The sequence below is a fragment of the Psittacula echo genome, assembly GCF_963264785.1.
Source record: "Psittacula echo genome assembly, chromosome: 4".
Lineage (NCBI taxonomy): Eukaryota > Metazoa > Chordata > Aves > Psittaciformes > Psittacidae > Psittacula > Psittacula echo.
The window spans coordinates 55956788-55974487 of NC_137738.1; the positions used below are offsets into that span (position 1 = coordinate 55956788).

General features: G+C 42.7%; 1 protein-coding gene across 1 annotated transcript; it reads right to left on the minus strand.

The window, feature by feature from the left end:
• Positions 1–538: 538 nt before the first annotated feature.
• On the minus strand, positions 539–17105 carry NUS1 (NUS1 dehydrodolichyl diphosphate synthase subunit). The gene is made up of 5 exons (XM_080616008.1): positions 16448–17105; positions 6805–6927; positions 5789–5941; positions 1563–1662; positions 539–844 (listed from the first exon to the last, which is right to left on the minus strand). Exons 1-5 carry the CDS (start codon positions 16845–16847, stop codon positions 754–756), a joined length of 867 nt encoding a protein of 288 aa, XP_080472134.1. The 5' UTR covers positions 16848–17105; the 3' UTR covers positions 539–753.
• Positions 17106–17700: the final 595 nt, after the last annotated feature.

Consider the following 17700-nt stretch of genomic DNA (forward strand, 5'->3'; position numbering starts at 1 on the left):
CCTGTCGGGTACATGAGCACAACATGCAAGTTGCATCAGCCATGGAAGTGAACCTGGTCCATTTTCAGATTTTTCAGCAAGTGATGCCAGAGCCAGCTTGTCACCTTAGGTGAGAATTTTATGGGGAAAATAGGTATACAAACAGTACATGGTACTGTTTGTGCTTATTCGCTATGGAAAACTGACCTGATGCTAAGAGAAGTTTCACTCAGGGCTGTAGGAATACTTTGATTTTACCTCTTAAAGAAAAATAAACCACCAGCAACAAAACAAAAAGAGGATGGAGTGTGCCACACGGATCACCTAATCCACTTACCATAGAAGCTTCCATTCCTTTTTATGAAACCTTCTCAGTATTTCTAGAACTTGACACCTACTTTAAAAAGAAACAAGCTGACATGAGAGTTTTCCCTTGGATTTAAGGACCTTCAGGGCATGGAACTTCTCTTTATATTGTCCTGTAGATTTCACAAGATTGAATTCTTATATATTCTTTTGGTCATGAAAGTGAAGGTAATTCAGCTCTGAACAGCTCTCTTTGCAATAAGTGTATTTTTCATTAGGGAAATCTGAATTTCCCCCTCCCCATAGATTCTCACGCATTCACACAGACTCTAGAAAGGTAAGACACTTTATTGAATTTGTTGATAAATTAAGAAAGGACTATGAACCAGACTTATGGGTCACAGGTGCTTGTAAACAGACATCAATTCCTTCCCACAGGAAGCATGACTCCATGTGCTCAGCCAGAAGTCACTTCCCCCAGCGCTGCTCACAGGCTGCATAGTGATGGAGGGCAGAGAAAAAGTCTTCATAGCTGATGTTCAGGTGGGAAGGCAAAGAACTGAGAAGGCAAGTTAAAATAATTTTTATTAGCACCACATGATTCCCATGGCCAGCCAGGTATATCACTACCTAAACCAAACTACTGTCTGAGTAATCTTCTGAAGCTGTTCTCAACACTGTTGCTGTCACTCAACTTGAGTAACTAAACCAGCTTTTAGTATCTTGTCATGCTCTAAATCAAAGCCTACCCATTAGAGCATGTAGAACACTTCAAGCTATTAAGAAAGCTGGAGAAGCACACATCTGCCCAGACGTTCAAGTGCCATATAAACGTTCTCAGATTTAAGAAATACAGCAACACTAATCAGTTCAGTTATTGCTAAAACTGGAAAGCAATCCAGAGGCATAGTCATCTTACATTATTCCATTTCCCTTATATCCTGTGTTCCCCTGTTAGAAAACTGTAAGTGACTCAAAATCCACATAAGGAACACCAACAGAACTGGGACTGGACTGCTAAGACTAGACAATGACAGAAGCTGTTCCTTAAACCTGAAGAGTAAATAAAGCCTGCTGTTGCCTCATCATGGCTGAAGGAGCAACAATGAATGTTTGACAGATTTAATTAAACAATTTTTAAACACCCTCAGATCAACCTCCAGGCACCTTTGTTTAGACTTATCTCCTCTCATGGCTATTTCCATGTAAATCACATAAAGACTTGTTTAGTTAGATTATTAATCCAACCCCTTTTGCAGTATTTACAGGTAACTCACATAATCTCTGTCAGTCTGATGTGCCAAGGAAGGAATCCTAATGTACTGTCCACAGGACCAAACTTCAAGACCAAATCAGGATCAGGAAATCCATTTGTACCTGTAAGAACAAGTTAAATTAGTTGGGTTTCTTAATTCACCACAAGATTTGTTTTAATTCTAAACCTTAAGGCATGTGCTTTTTAATTAAATGCATTTATTTACTTATTTATTTAAATCAAGTGAAGCTCCTGAGGACATGTTAACAGTTAAAAGCCCAAGAGGACATACTGGTCTTGCACCAACTGAACAAAAGCTTAGACGCAGCCACTGCAGGCCCAGCTGGACTGCTGTTTTTATGTCAGGTGCTTTTAAAAGACTTGGTAAGAGAAGCGATAGGAACAGTTACATTGTTCAGAGTAACAGCAAACCTTAATATTGCTGTTTAAACTGACTTGCTCTAGTTTTGTCTTGGCAAACTTGATTTTAGTATTGTAGAACATGCTGTACCCTGACCTGTACCCATTACAGTCCTAACACAACTATGTGCAGTTGCAGCTGAGTAGAAGGACCATTAGCATGAAAAACCTTAAGGAGGTTCTACTGAAGAAAAGCTTGGTATCACAGACAACCAAGAAAACAAGCTGTACAAAAAAATACCCTGTCAGATAAGCTGTCTCTTTCTCAGTGAGAAGCTAGACACGCAATCTTAAAAACAACTTTCACTATGAAATTTCAGACAAACTGTTGCAGGTAACATCTGTCTTGTTAGATGAGCGAGGAAAAACAGGGCAGTGGTTTCCCTCTCCCTTCTCCCCTCAGTTACTAAGTAGGCAGCATTACCCATCTTAGGGCTAGATAACACTGAAGGACTTCACTAGATGCCCACACTCCTACAACCCATACCTCAAAACCCCAGACACTGTCATTCCACTATTGAGAGCACCTTACTGATTACTCAAGGTTGAAGGCTATCAGTGGCCCAGTGATACTGTCTCCCTTTCCACATGCTTCTGCCATGCCTGAGCCATTCAAGGCCAAAACTGACAGCCAGGCAACAAGCTTAGAAAGAACAGTCATGTTCAACATTCCCTCATAATTCTAGCCCTAGTTGATTGGGGCAACATTTGAAACCCAGTATAGTATTCCAAGAGGACCCAGGAAAGTAAAAGCTGGTTTTTGTGTGCCTATCTAGCTCATCTGAAAAGCGTTTCAGCAGTCCTAACCCTACTTTGCTACAATGTTCCATGTAGTCATAATGACTGCATGTTATTTTTTCTTGTCACCCCTTCCATTATTCACTAAATCTACAAGTGAACTGCAAGAGTGCTTGCACTGCATAATGCCTACCTTCAGCAGATAAAATTTAATAGTATCTATTTGCTCTGAACTTCAGATGTTATTTCTCAATTTCTCACTTGCTTAAAAAAACCAAAACAACAACAACAAAACCCACAAACCACCAACAAAAAATACCACACCAAAAAACAAATGCAAACCAGTCAAGAACCTTTTACAAGTTTAAATTTAGTTGTGGAGGAACTTCAGGAATAACAGAAGAGGAAACCAAAGCCCTATTAGATTTCATTCCACCCAGGATCTGAAGCTGGAGATTTCAAGAACTTCACAACCTCCTCCCCACTGAATCATCACAATAGTAATCCTTTTACCAGAGGTAAAGTTATTTTCACAAGCATTTGCATTTCTAAGGAAGCATAAAGTATTTAGATACACGTGCCTTGTGCCACAGTCCAAATCTCATCTCAAAGTTAAAAAAAGAATAAAAACCAAACCTCTAAAGCAAAAGCTACTTAGGTGTTCAGAAGCTAGCATGTTAGTATGAAAGAGCTTTGCAGGGAAATAGTGAATACTTAGAAGTGGACAGTGGCTCTGGAGGCAATGGACAGCTTTACTCATCAGCTGATTCAGTAGCTGAGTACTCCTCAGCTGGCCAGTTCAGCGACAGGATCTTCAACACTGCAATGGCTTTTCAAACAGGAAAAGACCTTCAGAGAGCCCAGTTAATGCTAACATTTCCTTCTGGTTCCTATCTGAAGGAAAATGAAAATGTACACTGTAGTATTACTGTTAAAACAGCCTATTCAAAACAGTACTGTGCTTTCCACTCTGCATCCATTTCTCTACATAATCATAATCACCACCACAGATACTTCGCATGTGGAAGCTCCCTCAGAATTGCTGGAGTTACAGTGCTTAAGTTTAGCCCGCACAAGATAGAAGGATTTGGGAGCAGACTCAAAAAAGAAGGCCGAAAGACTTGGACACTCAAGGGACAAGCAAGGGACAAGAATCTGGCAAAATCCCTTCTAGATCAGGAATTCTGCAAGGGCAACATAAAGGAATTTGTAGAGCTGATAGCACTACTATTCTCCACGTGAATTTTATAGGGCAACCTGAACATCTGTAATTGATAATCATGTTCTTTATTGGGAAGGCAGATGGCAAGTAGAGACAGCATTATAAGATAGCACCTACTTTTCTGAAAACAAGCTGGTTAGCTGAGGCACTGCTCAGAAGAAAGTACTCTTACACTGAAGAAAATTCAAGGTGTAAGAACTAGAGCATGACTGCATTAAGAACTGGAAAAGCCACATGACAAGCTAGAATCATATCATTTTAGGGCTAGACTTCAATAACTGCATCCTAAATATGAACAGGAAGTTAAAAAAAAAAATCCCTACATTATCAGGTGTTTAAATCAAAACGTGAAAACGCAGAAACTATAAAGTCACTATAAACACAAACCCTAAAAATATCTATCAAGTACTGCTTTTCAAGAACTCGCTCTCAATTTAGATCAGTAACTCACAGATGTTTCAGTCATTATGAAAGAACAGTTCTTTACTTCCAACTGTCCTACAAATTCAAACCAAGCAAATTTATAAGCAGTACTAGTTACAGATACTATCCCTAGTTATTAGCCACAGATTAAGCAGCCTGTTTTCAAAGTGCACCAAACAACAATAAATCTGCTCAATTTAAGACTGCACCCAATACTTTCATTATATCTGGACACTTAAATGCATAGACAGAAGATCATGAACAAGTGTTTGAGAAGCTCCAGTTAAACACCACTGACCAAAATACACACGTGGGTGTATCAACTGTCACCAGTTCTTTACAAAAACAGTGACCTGTTTCAAAGAAGCAGTTAGTCATTTCCTTTTAAACTGCCTTTGGGATATAACAGGATAGATGTCTAAGTTACTTCTTCAGGTGCTTTATTAAATGTATTTAATAACTCCATTACAGTGAGAAGCTATCATGCAGCATGCTACCAACTGGCACAGAATTCAGTTTTAAATTAAGATTAAAGTGTCTAAACTGCCCCAGTGGTCAGTCTGCCAAGCAATTCAACTGACCACCTACTTGGGGACAATAAAAAACAAAACAAACCAATCAACCAAACAACCCCAAAACCAAACAACAACATAACACTCTCAAAAGTCCAATTATTCAGAGCCATGCTACAGTAATGTGCCTGCACACATCCAAGCTGAAGTGTGCAATCTGAAATTTGAACCCTGCCCCGGCTAATTACAGCTGCAATTAACATGCATGGATCACCTAAGAAAGCTGAGCAAGTATTACAGCTCTACAGCACCACTGGGGTAGCGAAGGCTTGTTCTACACTGCTTCTCTCAGATGCAAGCAATATAGGCAGCCCTGCCCTTTTCATAGCTATTGCACCTAGCCATTTGCTTCAGTACAGAGTCACTAATCCACATGAATTAGTGATGAAGATAACTAAACTACTGTGGGTTATACAGCAACAGAAGATGAGCAAGTGCTCTGTCATTTGCACTCAGAGCGATAGTTAGGCAGCAACAGCTTTAATTGCTGTAAGGAGATCTGGGAAAGACTCTGCCCATACCCAGGTTTGCAGCACGCTAACGTGCAAGAAGTTAAAATGAATTATAACTGTCTAGTTTCAGGTGATCCCAGCAGTGGCTTTTTTTCCCGGAAAGCTCATCACAGAACATCCCATAGAGGTTATAAACTGTGAAAAGCTGAGACTACAATTTAGCTTAATGTTTCAATTTTATGTGTAAAGGAAAAGCTCAAGAAGGGAGTAAACCAGTAAGAAATTTCTAGCAGAAGCCTCAAAGCAATAATCAGACTAAACATCAAGACACACCGATTCTAAGCAATAAATATACTAGAAACTAAATCCATTATGAACCAAGTTCTCTTTCCCCTCCTCCCCCTGGACCACGTATACTTACTACTTAATAAGTTGTCTAACACATTCACATCCAGGTCTGTGTATGTTCTTTGCTGCTGTGCTACCAACTGACAAAAGTTCTGAGCAGCTTTTACTATGTCTGCTTTCCCGTCTTCTGGAGACAGTACCTTCAATGCAGATTGGCAATTTAAAACTGAAAGTACAAAACACAGTTTAAAAGCAACAGAAATATGGTTGTATTGAGTGTGCTTTACATATTAATGGGATATGACTGAAAGTAACTTGCAGTGTACTTCATATATTGTATACCTAATCACAGATACCCATTTCCGTAAGAGATGGATGAGGTGTAAGTTCTGGGTTTGCTTTATTACTAAAACACAGGTTTAAGGTAACTATTTTGAGAAGTCTTGCGAAAGTTCATTTAATTAACACCAGTCTTGAAATGTAGAGTCTTCTGGGCAATTTGCTTTTCTTCTTAAGACATCAGGCAAAGCAGTGAGAGGAAGGTGTCTAGACAGAAACTTTAGGGGTGGTAAGCAGTGTGGAAAGACTTACAGTTCAGGGAAAGGAAAAAAGATCTAATTCCTACCCTAAGAGAGGAAGGTGTTTGAACAGCTGCCATGGACATCCATGTGACACAGTGATTAAGTCAGGGCCCTCTCTGAGTATGATCACAATCTTTCAGCAAGACTTCAAAATTGATGCAAGAATTACAATATTGACCTAAGATTACTACAGAGATGCCAGGAACCAGATAATAGTACCAGAATTCACTCAATCTGTAATTATATCCGACTTCAGAGGAGATCACAGAACAATCTTATCATCTACACTATTGTGAGGTAACAGTCTTCACGTACTATGTGATTTGAAGCATTGTCAGCTCTGGCAAGGTACCCAAGAGGTAAACTTACCAAGGAAACTGAAGGCTACAGATAGCATACTAAACAGAAGGAAAAGGTCACTGTACACAGGCATGTTTTTAAGTAAAAGCAGAGTTATAATTTATATAAAGCTAAAGTCATACCAATCCCCCCTTGCAGCTCATCTTACCTTGATCAACTTTGTCTTGATTTGCAAATTCCACGGTGTACTTGGAGCAATCTAATCCTAAGAGTTCTTGCTGCTGTTTTAAGATTTCATCCATCAGTCTTGAATTATTCCTCTTGAAAATACCTTAAAAACAAAAAAAAAAGTTGCATGCTAGCCAACTCTTTATAGGAGTGCTACGAAATAAATCTGACACTAGGCAGGAAGGAAAAAGAATCAGGGTAGTCAGTACTGGTTTCAAACTGGAGTTCACAAGTACGGTAAGAATCCATAGCAAATGATACTGCACGTGACTACTTCCAGTGACCTTGGAAAGACAACCCATGTGCTTTTGTTCCTCTTTCAGCCTTATTTAAGTAGCAAGATACAATTGCATGAGGGATAGTATAAGACCTTCTTCATTGTCCTTAGTATTCTTGCAATACTTTCAGATAGCAATACCCTATCAGCACAGGACCAAGTCACATTAACACCAAGTTTCTTTAATACCCGTGCTGCTGTAGATTTATAGCTTAGGTCTGCTACCACTTACCGCCACACCACTAAGGCTGCAGGCTAACAAAGCAAGTCACCACTAAATCAGTGTTTCTGGCCACAGTAACTATCCCCTCTTACACCACAGCGAATGTAACGGATTTCCTAATAAAAGAATTTCACAAGCTGTATATTCCAAGGAGTTAATGCAGTCTTCAAGGCCTTTTCATACTCTTATGTTTATGGCAGGCACAGTTTGAGTGCAGGAATTACAAAAACTTGCTTAACCAAACATACTCGGTTTCCTGTTCTAAAATAAATTCTAGCTCTTGAGTACAACTATTTCTAATCAAAAGCCACAGGAAAAATTAAGTTCTGCAGCTTAAATATTTCCAGTGCAAAAGCATGGCTAGGCATTTTTACTTAGGAACTGATAATGCTTTTATCATGTTGTATTCTAGGCTTGTTATCAAGAGCCTAAGTTCCATTCAGAAATCCTATGGTAAGCACTTCTGTTGACCAGTCTAAAATTGCCCACACAATAATCTTACAAAAACCACTGAACTTGTATACATTTTTATATCAGGTTTATGACTCATCACCTCAACCTGATTCTGGGATAAGAAACTGCTAGCAAACAGATCAGCATCAATCAAACAGTGTATAAGTATTGGGTTAAGACCATAATACATTAGGAGTTAGTTTACAACATGAAGTGACACAATGCATTCATTTACACACTAGCCTTTTAGGCCTGGTGATTTTTTTAAACAGGCTTCATTAGAGATTTTAACAAGTGGTAAAGCATCTTATGTTCCTCCCACCCTGGATACTTCCTGCAAAAAAATATACTTCATTACACAAGCATTAGTGATGCTTATAACTGATTTCACATGCTGACAGACAAGCAAACCTCAGTAAGGCAGCAACCTTGATATAAAAAGAGCATTAGAATATACTCACTAAGTCTAAACTGAGGTTAAATCATTACACTATGTTCTTGCTTACTAGTGTATATCCATACATACCGGAAATTGAGAATGCTGCTTTGAATAATACTGCTTGATACGACCCTGCTTGGTTAAGTTTGTTTAGTGCTACAGTTAGCACTGATTGTTTTCCTTATACAAGGTCAGCAGCAGTACAGCTATTTACTGCAACTGCTAATCCCACACCACCTTCAGTCAAGATCTGCACAAGGTTGTGTGTGCCTCACTTCTAAGAGTCACTAGACTTCCATCCACCTTTCAAGATGAGAAAAAAAAAAAAAACAACCTACGTTCAATATTCAGAACAAGAGCTGGCATAACTACAAGAGGTTCCCAATATGGAAAAAAAGACAGCTGCTCTCTTCTTCCCCACTCAACCCTGATGATATAAATTATTTTCTCATGAGAAATTGATGCCTATTCCTGTCAAAGTCAGAAGAACAGATCTAAGAATCTGCATTCCATCGCTCAAGTAAATGAAGACATTGAGGATAACAGGTAGAGAATAGACTAAGGTGCTTACTGCTCAGTAAATGGGGTATCAGATAAAGTACTTGGTCCAGCTCTGAAGTGAAGATTCTTAATGCACATAGCAGATACTGAAGACACGTTGGATGTGCTCTTGAGATCTATCTGAACATCATGAGCATTTCCCTTCTACTCTTCTCATTTATCCAACCCAATTCCTCAGCTGTTCAAAACCAGGGTCCTGTATTGCTCTTGGAATAACAGTTTAACACAAGCTGGAAAGTACTGTAGTTGTACTGTAAAGTTGTAATACGTCTTTCCTGTAAAGACCTCCGCAATGAAATACCAACTTATGCATCAACCTTGACACACCTACAATTCTCCTGCAGAGGAGATCCTGAAGCACATCAGAAGGCAGTAAACATCCAAACTAATTGAGATTTTAATGTCAAACAAATAGCATTTGGGAACTTTACTCCTTCAGTGTTTTGTCCCTCACTCAGTGCACAAGAGTCCTTTTCTTATGAATGCTTGTGATGGCAAACACAGTCCTGCCAGAAGGAATGTACACAGGCCAAATTAATATTTAACTTTAAAAACCATTTTACATAGTTGTGGCTCAAACTTACACTCCCTTCCCTTACAGGATCTCAAAACCCCATTTGTCAAGAAGGTTCATTTTTTTAAACTTTTAAAATATATCCAAGTTACTTATGGAAGATGCTTTTGCTAATTTATACATGATAAAGTAAACAAAAACTTATGATTAGATCAATTCACTAACAGAATTCAGGTGTTCTCATGCAGCAAGACTTAAGTCTTTATGAACAAAATTGGAAGGTAGCATTAAATAGTCTTCCACATAAGTTGAAAGCAAGTCCATAATATCATTTTAACATTATGAAGTTTGTTTGGCAGAAGGTCTAGAAGTTTAGCAATACAACAGCTGTTTGCTGTTAAATGGGCAAAATTTCAGCCCTAGTACTGTGTTTCTAATATGGAACACAAACATGAAATTGACACTATTATTTCTCATTAGAGGCCATTTTTGGTTTTGTAATGCAGAAGCAGTTTTGTTCAGTCACAACAAGCTGGTTGCAAAGGTGAATATTCTAGCAAATAAAGTTTTAAGAATTATGCATATTTAAGTACTATAATTCCTATAACGAGAGTATAGGACTTTAGGGTGTTTGGTTTTGGTGTTTTTCTGGTTTAATTTTTACCACTGAGAACTTGTGAGCTGTTTCCAGAGATAATTCTTGTTTTTACAACACAGACTGCAAGCCTGTTATTGATCATTAGTCTCCATTAGACTGAGGCAAACCAGAAATGGTTTAACTTCCCACAGTAGCCCTCCATTTACACGGATCTTTTCTAGGGCATGTGCCTAGAAAACTCAGTTTTACAACAGCTACAAGCCATACTCCTTCACAGTCAACTGTGGTGTTGCAGCATTTTAGGGCTAGAGAGTGACAAACGCAGTTTGTAATTAAGAGGCTGCAAGTTCAGCAGAAGCAAGGCTCAAAAGTGCCAGGAACTGCAAACTGTGAGGGGACCAATGGCACAGAGAAACACCAGGTGGTGTCAACCAATTGTTTGTCTGGCCAAGCCAACCCAGCCACCACCTGCTAATGCCTTGGGAGCATCTCAACGTTCAACATTCTCACTTGCCCTGCTTTTTAAAGCAGCAAAACCTAGTAAACATGCAGAATAGAGTCAGCTCTTCCTTACAATGGAACACCTTAATCAAAGTTAAGCCCAGGAAATAACACATTTCCATAGCATTTCAGTTATTTACTTTTTCTCAACTGTTGGATAATGCTGGTTGAAATTACAAGGAAAGTGGGGTTTCCATCATTAGAATCATAGAATAGTTAGGGCTGGAAAGGACCTTAAGATCATCTAGTTCCAACCCCCCTGCAGGGACACCTCACACTAAACCATGTTTCCCAAGGCTCTGTCCAACCTGGCCTTGAACACTGCCAGGGATGGAGCATTCACAACCTCCCTGGGCAACCCATTCCAGTGCCTCACCACCCTCTCAGTAAAGAACTTCTTCCTTAGATCCAATCTAAACTTCCCTTGTTGAAGCTCGAATCCGTTACCCCTTGTCCTGTCACTACAGTCCCTAATGAAGAGTCCCTCCCCAGCATCCTTGTAGGCCCCCTTCAGATACTGGAAGGCTGCTATGAGGTCTCCACACAGCCTTCTCTTCTCCAGGCTGAACAGCTCCAACTTTCTCAGCCTATCTTCATACGGGAGGTGCTCCAGTCCCCTGATCATCCTCGTGGCCCTCCTCTGGACTTCTTCCAACAGTTCCATGTCCTTTTTATGTTGAGGACACCAGAACTGCACACAATACTCCAAGTGAGGTCTCACGAGAGCAGAGTAGAGGGGCAGGATCACCTCCTTCAACCTGCTGGTCACGCTCCTTTTGGTGCAGCCCAGGATACGGTTGGCTTTCTGGGCTGCGAGAGCACGCTGCTGGCTCATGTTAAGTTTCCCATTAACCAATACCCCCAAGTCCTTCTCCGCAGGGCTGCTCTGCCCAACCTGTAGCTGTGCCTGGGATTGCTCCAACCCAGGTGTAGGACCTTGCACTTGGCATGGTTAAACTTCATCAGGTTGGCATCAGTCCACCTCACAAGTGTGTCGAGGTCCCTCTGGATGGCATCCCTTCCCTCCAGCGCATCAACCGAACCACACAGCTTGGTGTCATCAGCAAACTTTTTGAGGGCACACTCAATCCCACTGTCCATGTCACCGACAAAGATGTTGAACAACATCTTGACATGAACATTACACTGGACCTCACAGGATATGCAGAGCTAGAAAAATCCACTAGGCTTACCTATTCCAAGAGCCTAGAAAAAACATAAACCAAGTTTGAAAGTGGCCGAAGTCACTTCAGTTTCACCACTTAAAGCCACTTAAGCTAGAACTAGCCAAATAAGAAGAATTCAAGACAGAACTTATAATCTTATAGGCGACCTATTCCTCCCACATTTCTTCTTGGAAGGACATTCTGTACGAGGAGAACAATTGCTCAGAAACAATCAAAAGAAGGGATACTACTTTCACATTACTCATATGCATAAGGAGATTACCTTCTGCAGATTAGCATTAGCCCTTTTAATAAATGTGGTCTGAAGACTCCTCCCAACTCAACGCTAAAATGCAGGTGTTGGACATGAGGTTTCTGCCCACAGCAGATGCTGCGTGATACTGCTATCTCACAAATGTGTGAGACACAAAACCACAATATATTTATCTCCCCAGTGAACACACTGAACACCCAGAAAGCTTTATGGATTGATCAGACTGGCTAAAGTACCAACTAATCTGGAAAAGTCTAAAAGCCTACAACTGGGGCTAATGAAAGGATTTCTTTTGCTTACTATAGTACCCTATCCTTTCAAAGTTTTTGCTAAGAGAAAATTGGTCAGGAGTAAAGCAGTTCTCTGGAAAACCAAACCTAGAACTAAGAAAGCCAAACTTGTAGTACAGTTGTACTATGGGCTTTAAGTAACCTTCAACGCACGGCATCTATTCAGGAGCCCAAAGTATTCAAAAGCTAAGATTCAGGAAGCTCCCCAAAAGCACTCTAGACTTGTCCCAAACTATTTCAGGAAAGCTTCATTAATGGACAGAAGTTAACACTCAAGCAGGCTCTCGGTGACAAAGTTAACAGAAGAAAGCTGAAATAAGTAATGCTGGGCAAAGGTTTCTGCTCCCCAGGAGATATTTTATATGCAACTATATAATTGCATAATCACTGTCTTCTCACTGAGAGAAGGCTGCATTATTTACTCAGAGATAAGGTCTTAACCAGCATGGCTGGATTTCTACCAAGTAATAGGATTGGCAATACAGAAATCCACAGAAATAAATCCTTGATCAAACCCCTAAACTTTTAGTCTATCTGGATTTACTAACCCTAATGGTGCATACTGTATCATTAAGTTTATTACAGCTTTGTTCTGCAGCTTATCAATGAAAACTGTAAGAACGATAAGGGCCCCTACACTCCAGAGGCAGTAAAAGCATAACACCTTAGGCTTCCAAACCTGCTGGGGCAGGACAGGGAAATCTCAGGTCTAAGCATCGCAACTCATATCACCATATATTTATTACAGTACAAGACAGTTACCTACTGTCCTCTTACATTCTGCAAAGACCTTTTTACTTGAGTCTTCTGATGTAATGAGCTTCATGAATTCAGAGAAGATAGACAAATACCTGATCATGTTTCAACACAGTTGTAACATACTGGGTTTCTGTAACTGCCCATGAAAATTAGCATAACTCCTCACAAGTTGCCCTTATGGTGCAGCTGCTGTTAACATACTAGTGTCAGTGGGGATGCAGCTACTTATTTTGACCCTGAAGAATACAGAAACAACCTTCTATTTAGTCATTTTTTTAATGACCAATTTAAAATATAGAGATTAACTACTATAAACAAATACACTGCCTATCTGACACTTCTTTAAATAACTTCATGCTTCCATCTCTTCCTACAGAAAGGGCAATTAAGGATACCTTTTTAATTCAAGAGTACAGTATTCATCTAAGAAAACACAACCACAGAAGACCACTCATAATCAAAGTTTCCTCTTGCAATGAGGAGAATCTCAGTACTACAAATACGCGATGAAAGAAAAAGAAACAAATTAAAGTGTACCTAACACCGATTCAGAACAACTGTCACTGTGTTTCCTTCTGGCCAGCATCAGCGGGGACAACGTATTTTTGGCAAGTCAATAGCTGGTAAAATCGTAAGAATACAGAACCTTACTGAAGCAGCTCAGCAAACCAAAAGTAAGTCTCACCACCTGAGAAGATGAAAGTAAGCGCACAACGTAATTAAGGTTCACCCTCTGTTACTGATATGAACAAGCTATACCTGACTTTATTCACCCTCACTAACCGGTGCAGGTTCCAGACATCACTATCATCATCAGAACTGGATTTCACAACAACTGCAAAATCCTACTCAATAACAGTTCTATCTGAAAGTGTTGCATGGTCAATCCAGACACCATAAGAAGCTTAGCACCAAAAGAAAGGCAACATACCTGCTATTACCAGAAGTAAGCATATACTTAAGCAACATGAATGACTACTTGCTCACCCTCTGAAACCTGTTTAAAAGGCTCAGATGACAACATAGTGTGCAAAAAGCGGTTGTGGCTGCTATCGCAGATAACCCACTGAACACCTGTGAAGAACATGCATGCGTAATGACAGGCTATTCTCATCAACTCTGAAAGTTTGGCAAAAGCCACTGATTTAAAACACTTCAGTTGCTCTGCACTGCCTTGCCTTTTTTAACTACATTCCAACAAACTGGAATTCAAGCTGGCAATTAAACCAGTGTATTCTGGTATCAAAGGACTAACAGAAGAATGCACTACTGAAAAACATTTAAGTTTTGACGCGTCATAAGATCACAGCTATATTTTCAGATTTCAAAGGTGTTAACTTCTTAGCACGCAAATTTAGCATGAATGCAACAATACACAGGAACAGCAGCAAATAATCTCCAAGATACTTCTTTCTGAACTGCTAACAAAGACAATTGTTCTGCACCATTATTTCAGTTCCACTGCTCTTCAGAAGACATAACCTTGTAATTTCTGGTTATCATATTTACAGTCTTGTAACAGCCAGCCTTAGATCTGACAGGACCTCAACACGTGCTGGAGAAGCAGGAGTAGCTTCTCCACAATGGTGTCTGATGCTACTGCAGCACCTGCTCCTCCATGCCAGACAGGATCTCAGCAACAGTGGCTGCCTAAGCATTGACTGGTACCTTCTCCCTCCTCAGTGCTGAATGGCTGCACAGCAAGCAAGCTGAAAACCAAGACAACCAAGAAGCATGGCTCTCAGCTGGATCTCTTCCTCAATTCAGTTCTCATGATTTGTGCAGCAAAATGCAGAGATCTAAAAAGGAACTAAGCATGCACACATAACATTAGGCAATGCTGCAGGGAGCTTATTTGAGGTTTGACAGAAATTAGAGATCCTGTGTGGTAAAAATCTCTCTCTTCAGGCTATGAGGGTAATTCTCACTCTTGTTTGGTACTAAATTTTGCTCTGCAGCATTTAACCCGGCTTAATGCTTTCCAAGTTGAGAGCAAAAAATATCAACACATGAATGGCTTTTCAGAAGGCTCTGTTTTCTGTGTCACTGAGATGGTATAAAATATTAGCATAACATTCCTTGACTTCCAAATGAGGAAGTATTCTCTCACTGAAACACAATATAACCAAGAACCACAACAGCCCTGCACAGATGGCCAGTTTAAGTTGCTAAGTATTAAGCCTAGATTCTTAAAAAAGATCTTGGAGAATTTAGTGAAAGTCAAGCCAACTGAGTCTTGTATCTCATACGAAAAACAAACATGAAACAGAACTATTAAAGGCAGTGGTTTAAGCAATAAATAAAATCACTAATGCCTAAGCTCAGGGAAAGGCTTCCATATCTCAGATGCTTTTGCACACTTAATGACAACAGATTCCACCTACTTACGTAGGATGCACTATGAAGTTTTTCCTGAAAGAGCACTAGAACACTATTGCAGACTGTACCTCTAACCTAGCATAAATCTGCAGAGTTAACCTAATGTGCATGTCATGTCTAGACAGCCATGAGTAGCAGCTCAAAACAGCTAAACTCTGGTCTCCTGAAGTCTCACCACTGACAAGAAGAGCATGGGATCTTCAGCTTGAAGCTTTCTCCTCTGAGAGGACAGAAACAGGACACAGTCCATCTCATGTATTATTAGTCCTTCTGATTTGGCAGCTTGTGTACTCTCAGAGATCACCTCCCAGCAGCTGGGTAGCAGTTTCACCCAAGACTACCTTGAATATGGCTGATTTCATCACCTCAGCAGGAAACCATAGGAATGAGGAAGATAGATTTGTACCATGATTATTCCACAGAATGTTAAATCTAAACCCTGAGCTTATATTTGAGATACTCAGCGATATGGAATCAATGTATCTGCAAGAGTAAGCGAGTTCAACAGTCTTACAACTGAGACCCAGTAATGAATAAAAACCACACAGCAGACACGAAAAAAACCCCAAAGTTTTCACAAGCACCAGCTCAAAACCTCAAACATTAAATAGCACCAGTCATTATACCAAATGGAGACCATGTAATACAATTTTACAAGACTGACAGCACGCAGAACACACGCGCTTATGTTTAACTACCTGTCTGTTCACGTGAGGAAGAGTATGTGAAAATAAATGGCTAGTGTCATTCATCCACTTCTGGCAGTTCAGACACCGTTCATAAACTCAGCTCCCAAGAGTACGTAGCCTAAAGTTCTTACTAGCAGGCTGTACAATGTCACGACTCTCAGATACCAGCAACTCCTGTCAGCCTAGGGCTAGGGATAAGACCCTAGAACGGCTCCACCCCCTGCCCCCTCCAGTGCACACGCAGGCCCAGGTCACTCCGCCCAGAAAGGCACTAGGGACATTCCCCTAGCTTATCAGGGCTAGAGGCTGTCCAGAGGTCAGGCAGCTTCAGGGGACGGGCAGGGAGCTGCCACAGAGAAGCTGGCTCCCAGCTCGGGAAGACCCTGGGCAGCGCTGGCCCCTGGCCCCACACCGGTACTGCAATGGGCCCCTGCCAGGAGGCGACCGCCCGGGCCGGACCTCGGAGCACCCCCGCCGAACGACACCCCGCCACTGCTCACCATTGTGGTCGTAGACGCTGACATAGGAGATGCCCACCGCCATGCACCACACCACCAGGCTGGCCATGTCCGCGTAGCTCAGCTCCTCCTCGGTCACCACAAGCCCCATGTGCACCGGTAGCTTCTGCAGGGCGCGCCCGTCCGAGCGCCACCGCTGCCGGCCCTGCGCCGCGCCCCGGGGCCTCCGCCGCGCCGCCCCGGCTTTGCGGAAAGCGAAGGCCCCTGCGGGGGCGAGGAGCGCGCAGGAGGCGGCGGCGGAGGCGGCGCGGCGCCACAGCCAGGCGCGGGGTCCGGCGACGGCGCGGCCGCGCAGGCAGGCGAGCAGCGCGCGCTGCAGGCAGAGCAGGGCGCGCAGCACGGCGTGCAGCGCGCGCCACGCCAGCCCGCCCGCCCCGCTCATGGGGGAGAGCGCGGCGGCACCGCAGCCAACCGACAGGAGCGCGCGGGGCAGCGGAGCGGGAGGGTCACGGAAGGGACCGGGGTGCCTCAGCCGCTGCGCGCCACCCGCCTCGCCGCCGCCATAGCACTCACGGAACTCACGTTCCCCGCCGGGCAACCGCCACCGGCGTCGCCATCTTCCTCCCGCCCTGCCTGATCTTTCACCTCTCACCCCGCCACAGACAAGGCGCCCGTTGGCTGCCAGGCAGCCTGCCGTCACTTCCGCCCGCAGAGAGCGAATGACGTGGCTCCGAGGGAAGGGACGGGACGGGGCGGGGGACAGGCTGGGAACGGCCCCGGCGGGAGGGGCGAGCCCCGCCCCGCCGGAGTGGGCGGGGTCTCGCCGGGCCGCGCCGTCTGGTGGCTGTGGCTGGGGGCGGGAAACGCGGGGCAGCGGCGGCAGTGGTGGCAGTGGTGTTACCGTGGAGCTTGCACCGCCTCGTGCTCTGCCTTGTCCTTCGGTCCTCTGGGCGCCCATAGCACCTCGTCTGCGCTGGCGCTCGGGATGGGGGCCGATCTGGCCGCCACAGAGGCAGGCGTGCCGCATGGGTGTCTGTGTTAGACAGCATGTTTCACTCTCAGGGCACCCTGCAAGCACTCGGTGGGTGGTTGTGCAGTGCGGGCATGGGACACGGGGTAGCGTGGCCCCTAGAAACACACCGAGTGTGCCCATGTTGTGGCCGAGGCAGTCAGGCCTTGGGAATGCATGCCCTTCTTTGCCAGCTCCCACAAAACCTGCACTTCCCAGGTCTTGGCTCCTTTGGCTCCTTTCTGCTTGTAGTGGCCCACAGATTTGGAGATATAAACCCCACTGC

What these genes read in the sequence shown, in the direction of transcription:
- NUS1 (XM_080616008.1), bottom strand. Translation starts at nt 16,847, where the DNA reads ATGAGCGGGGCGGGCGGGCTGGCGTGGCGCGCGCTGCACGCCGTGCTG. An exon ending in CAGCGTCTACGACCACAATG is followed by an intron (nt 6,928 to 16,447) that starts GTGAGCAGTGGC and finishes TTTGTTTTTAAG; the next exon opens with GTATTTTCAAGAGGAATAAT. An exon ending in TCAAGACAAAGTTGATCAAG is followed by an intron (nt 5,942 to 6,804) that starts GTAAGATGAGCT and finishes TTGTACTTTCAG; the next exon opens with TTTTAAATTGCCAATCTGCA.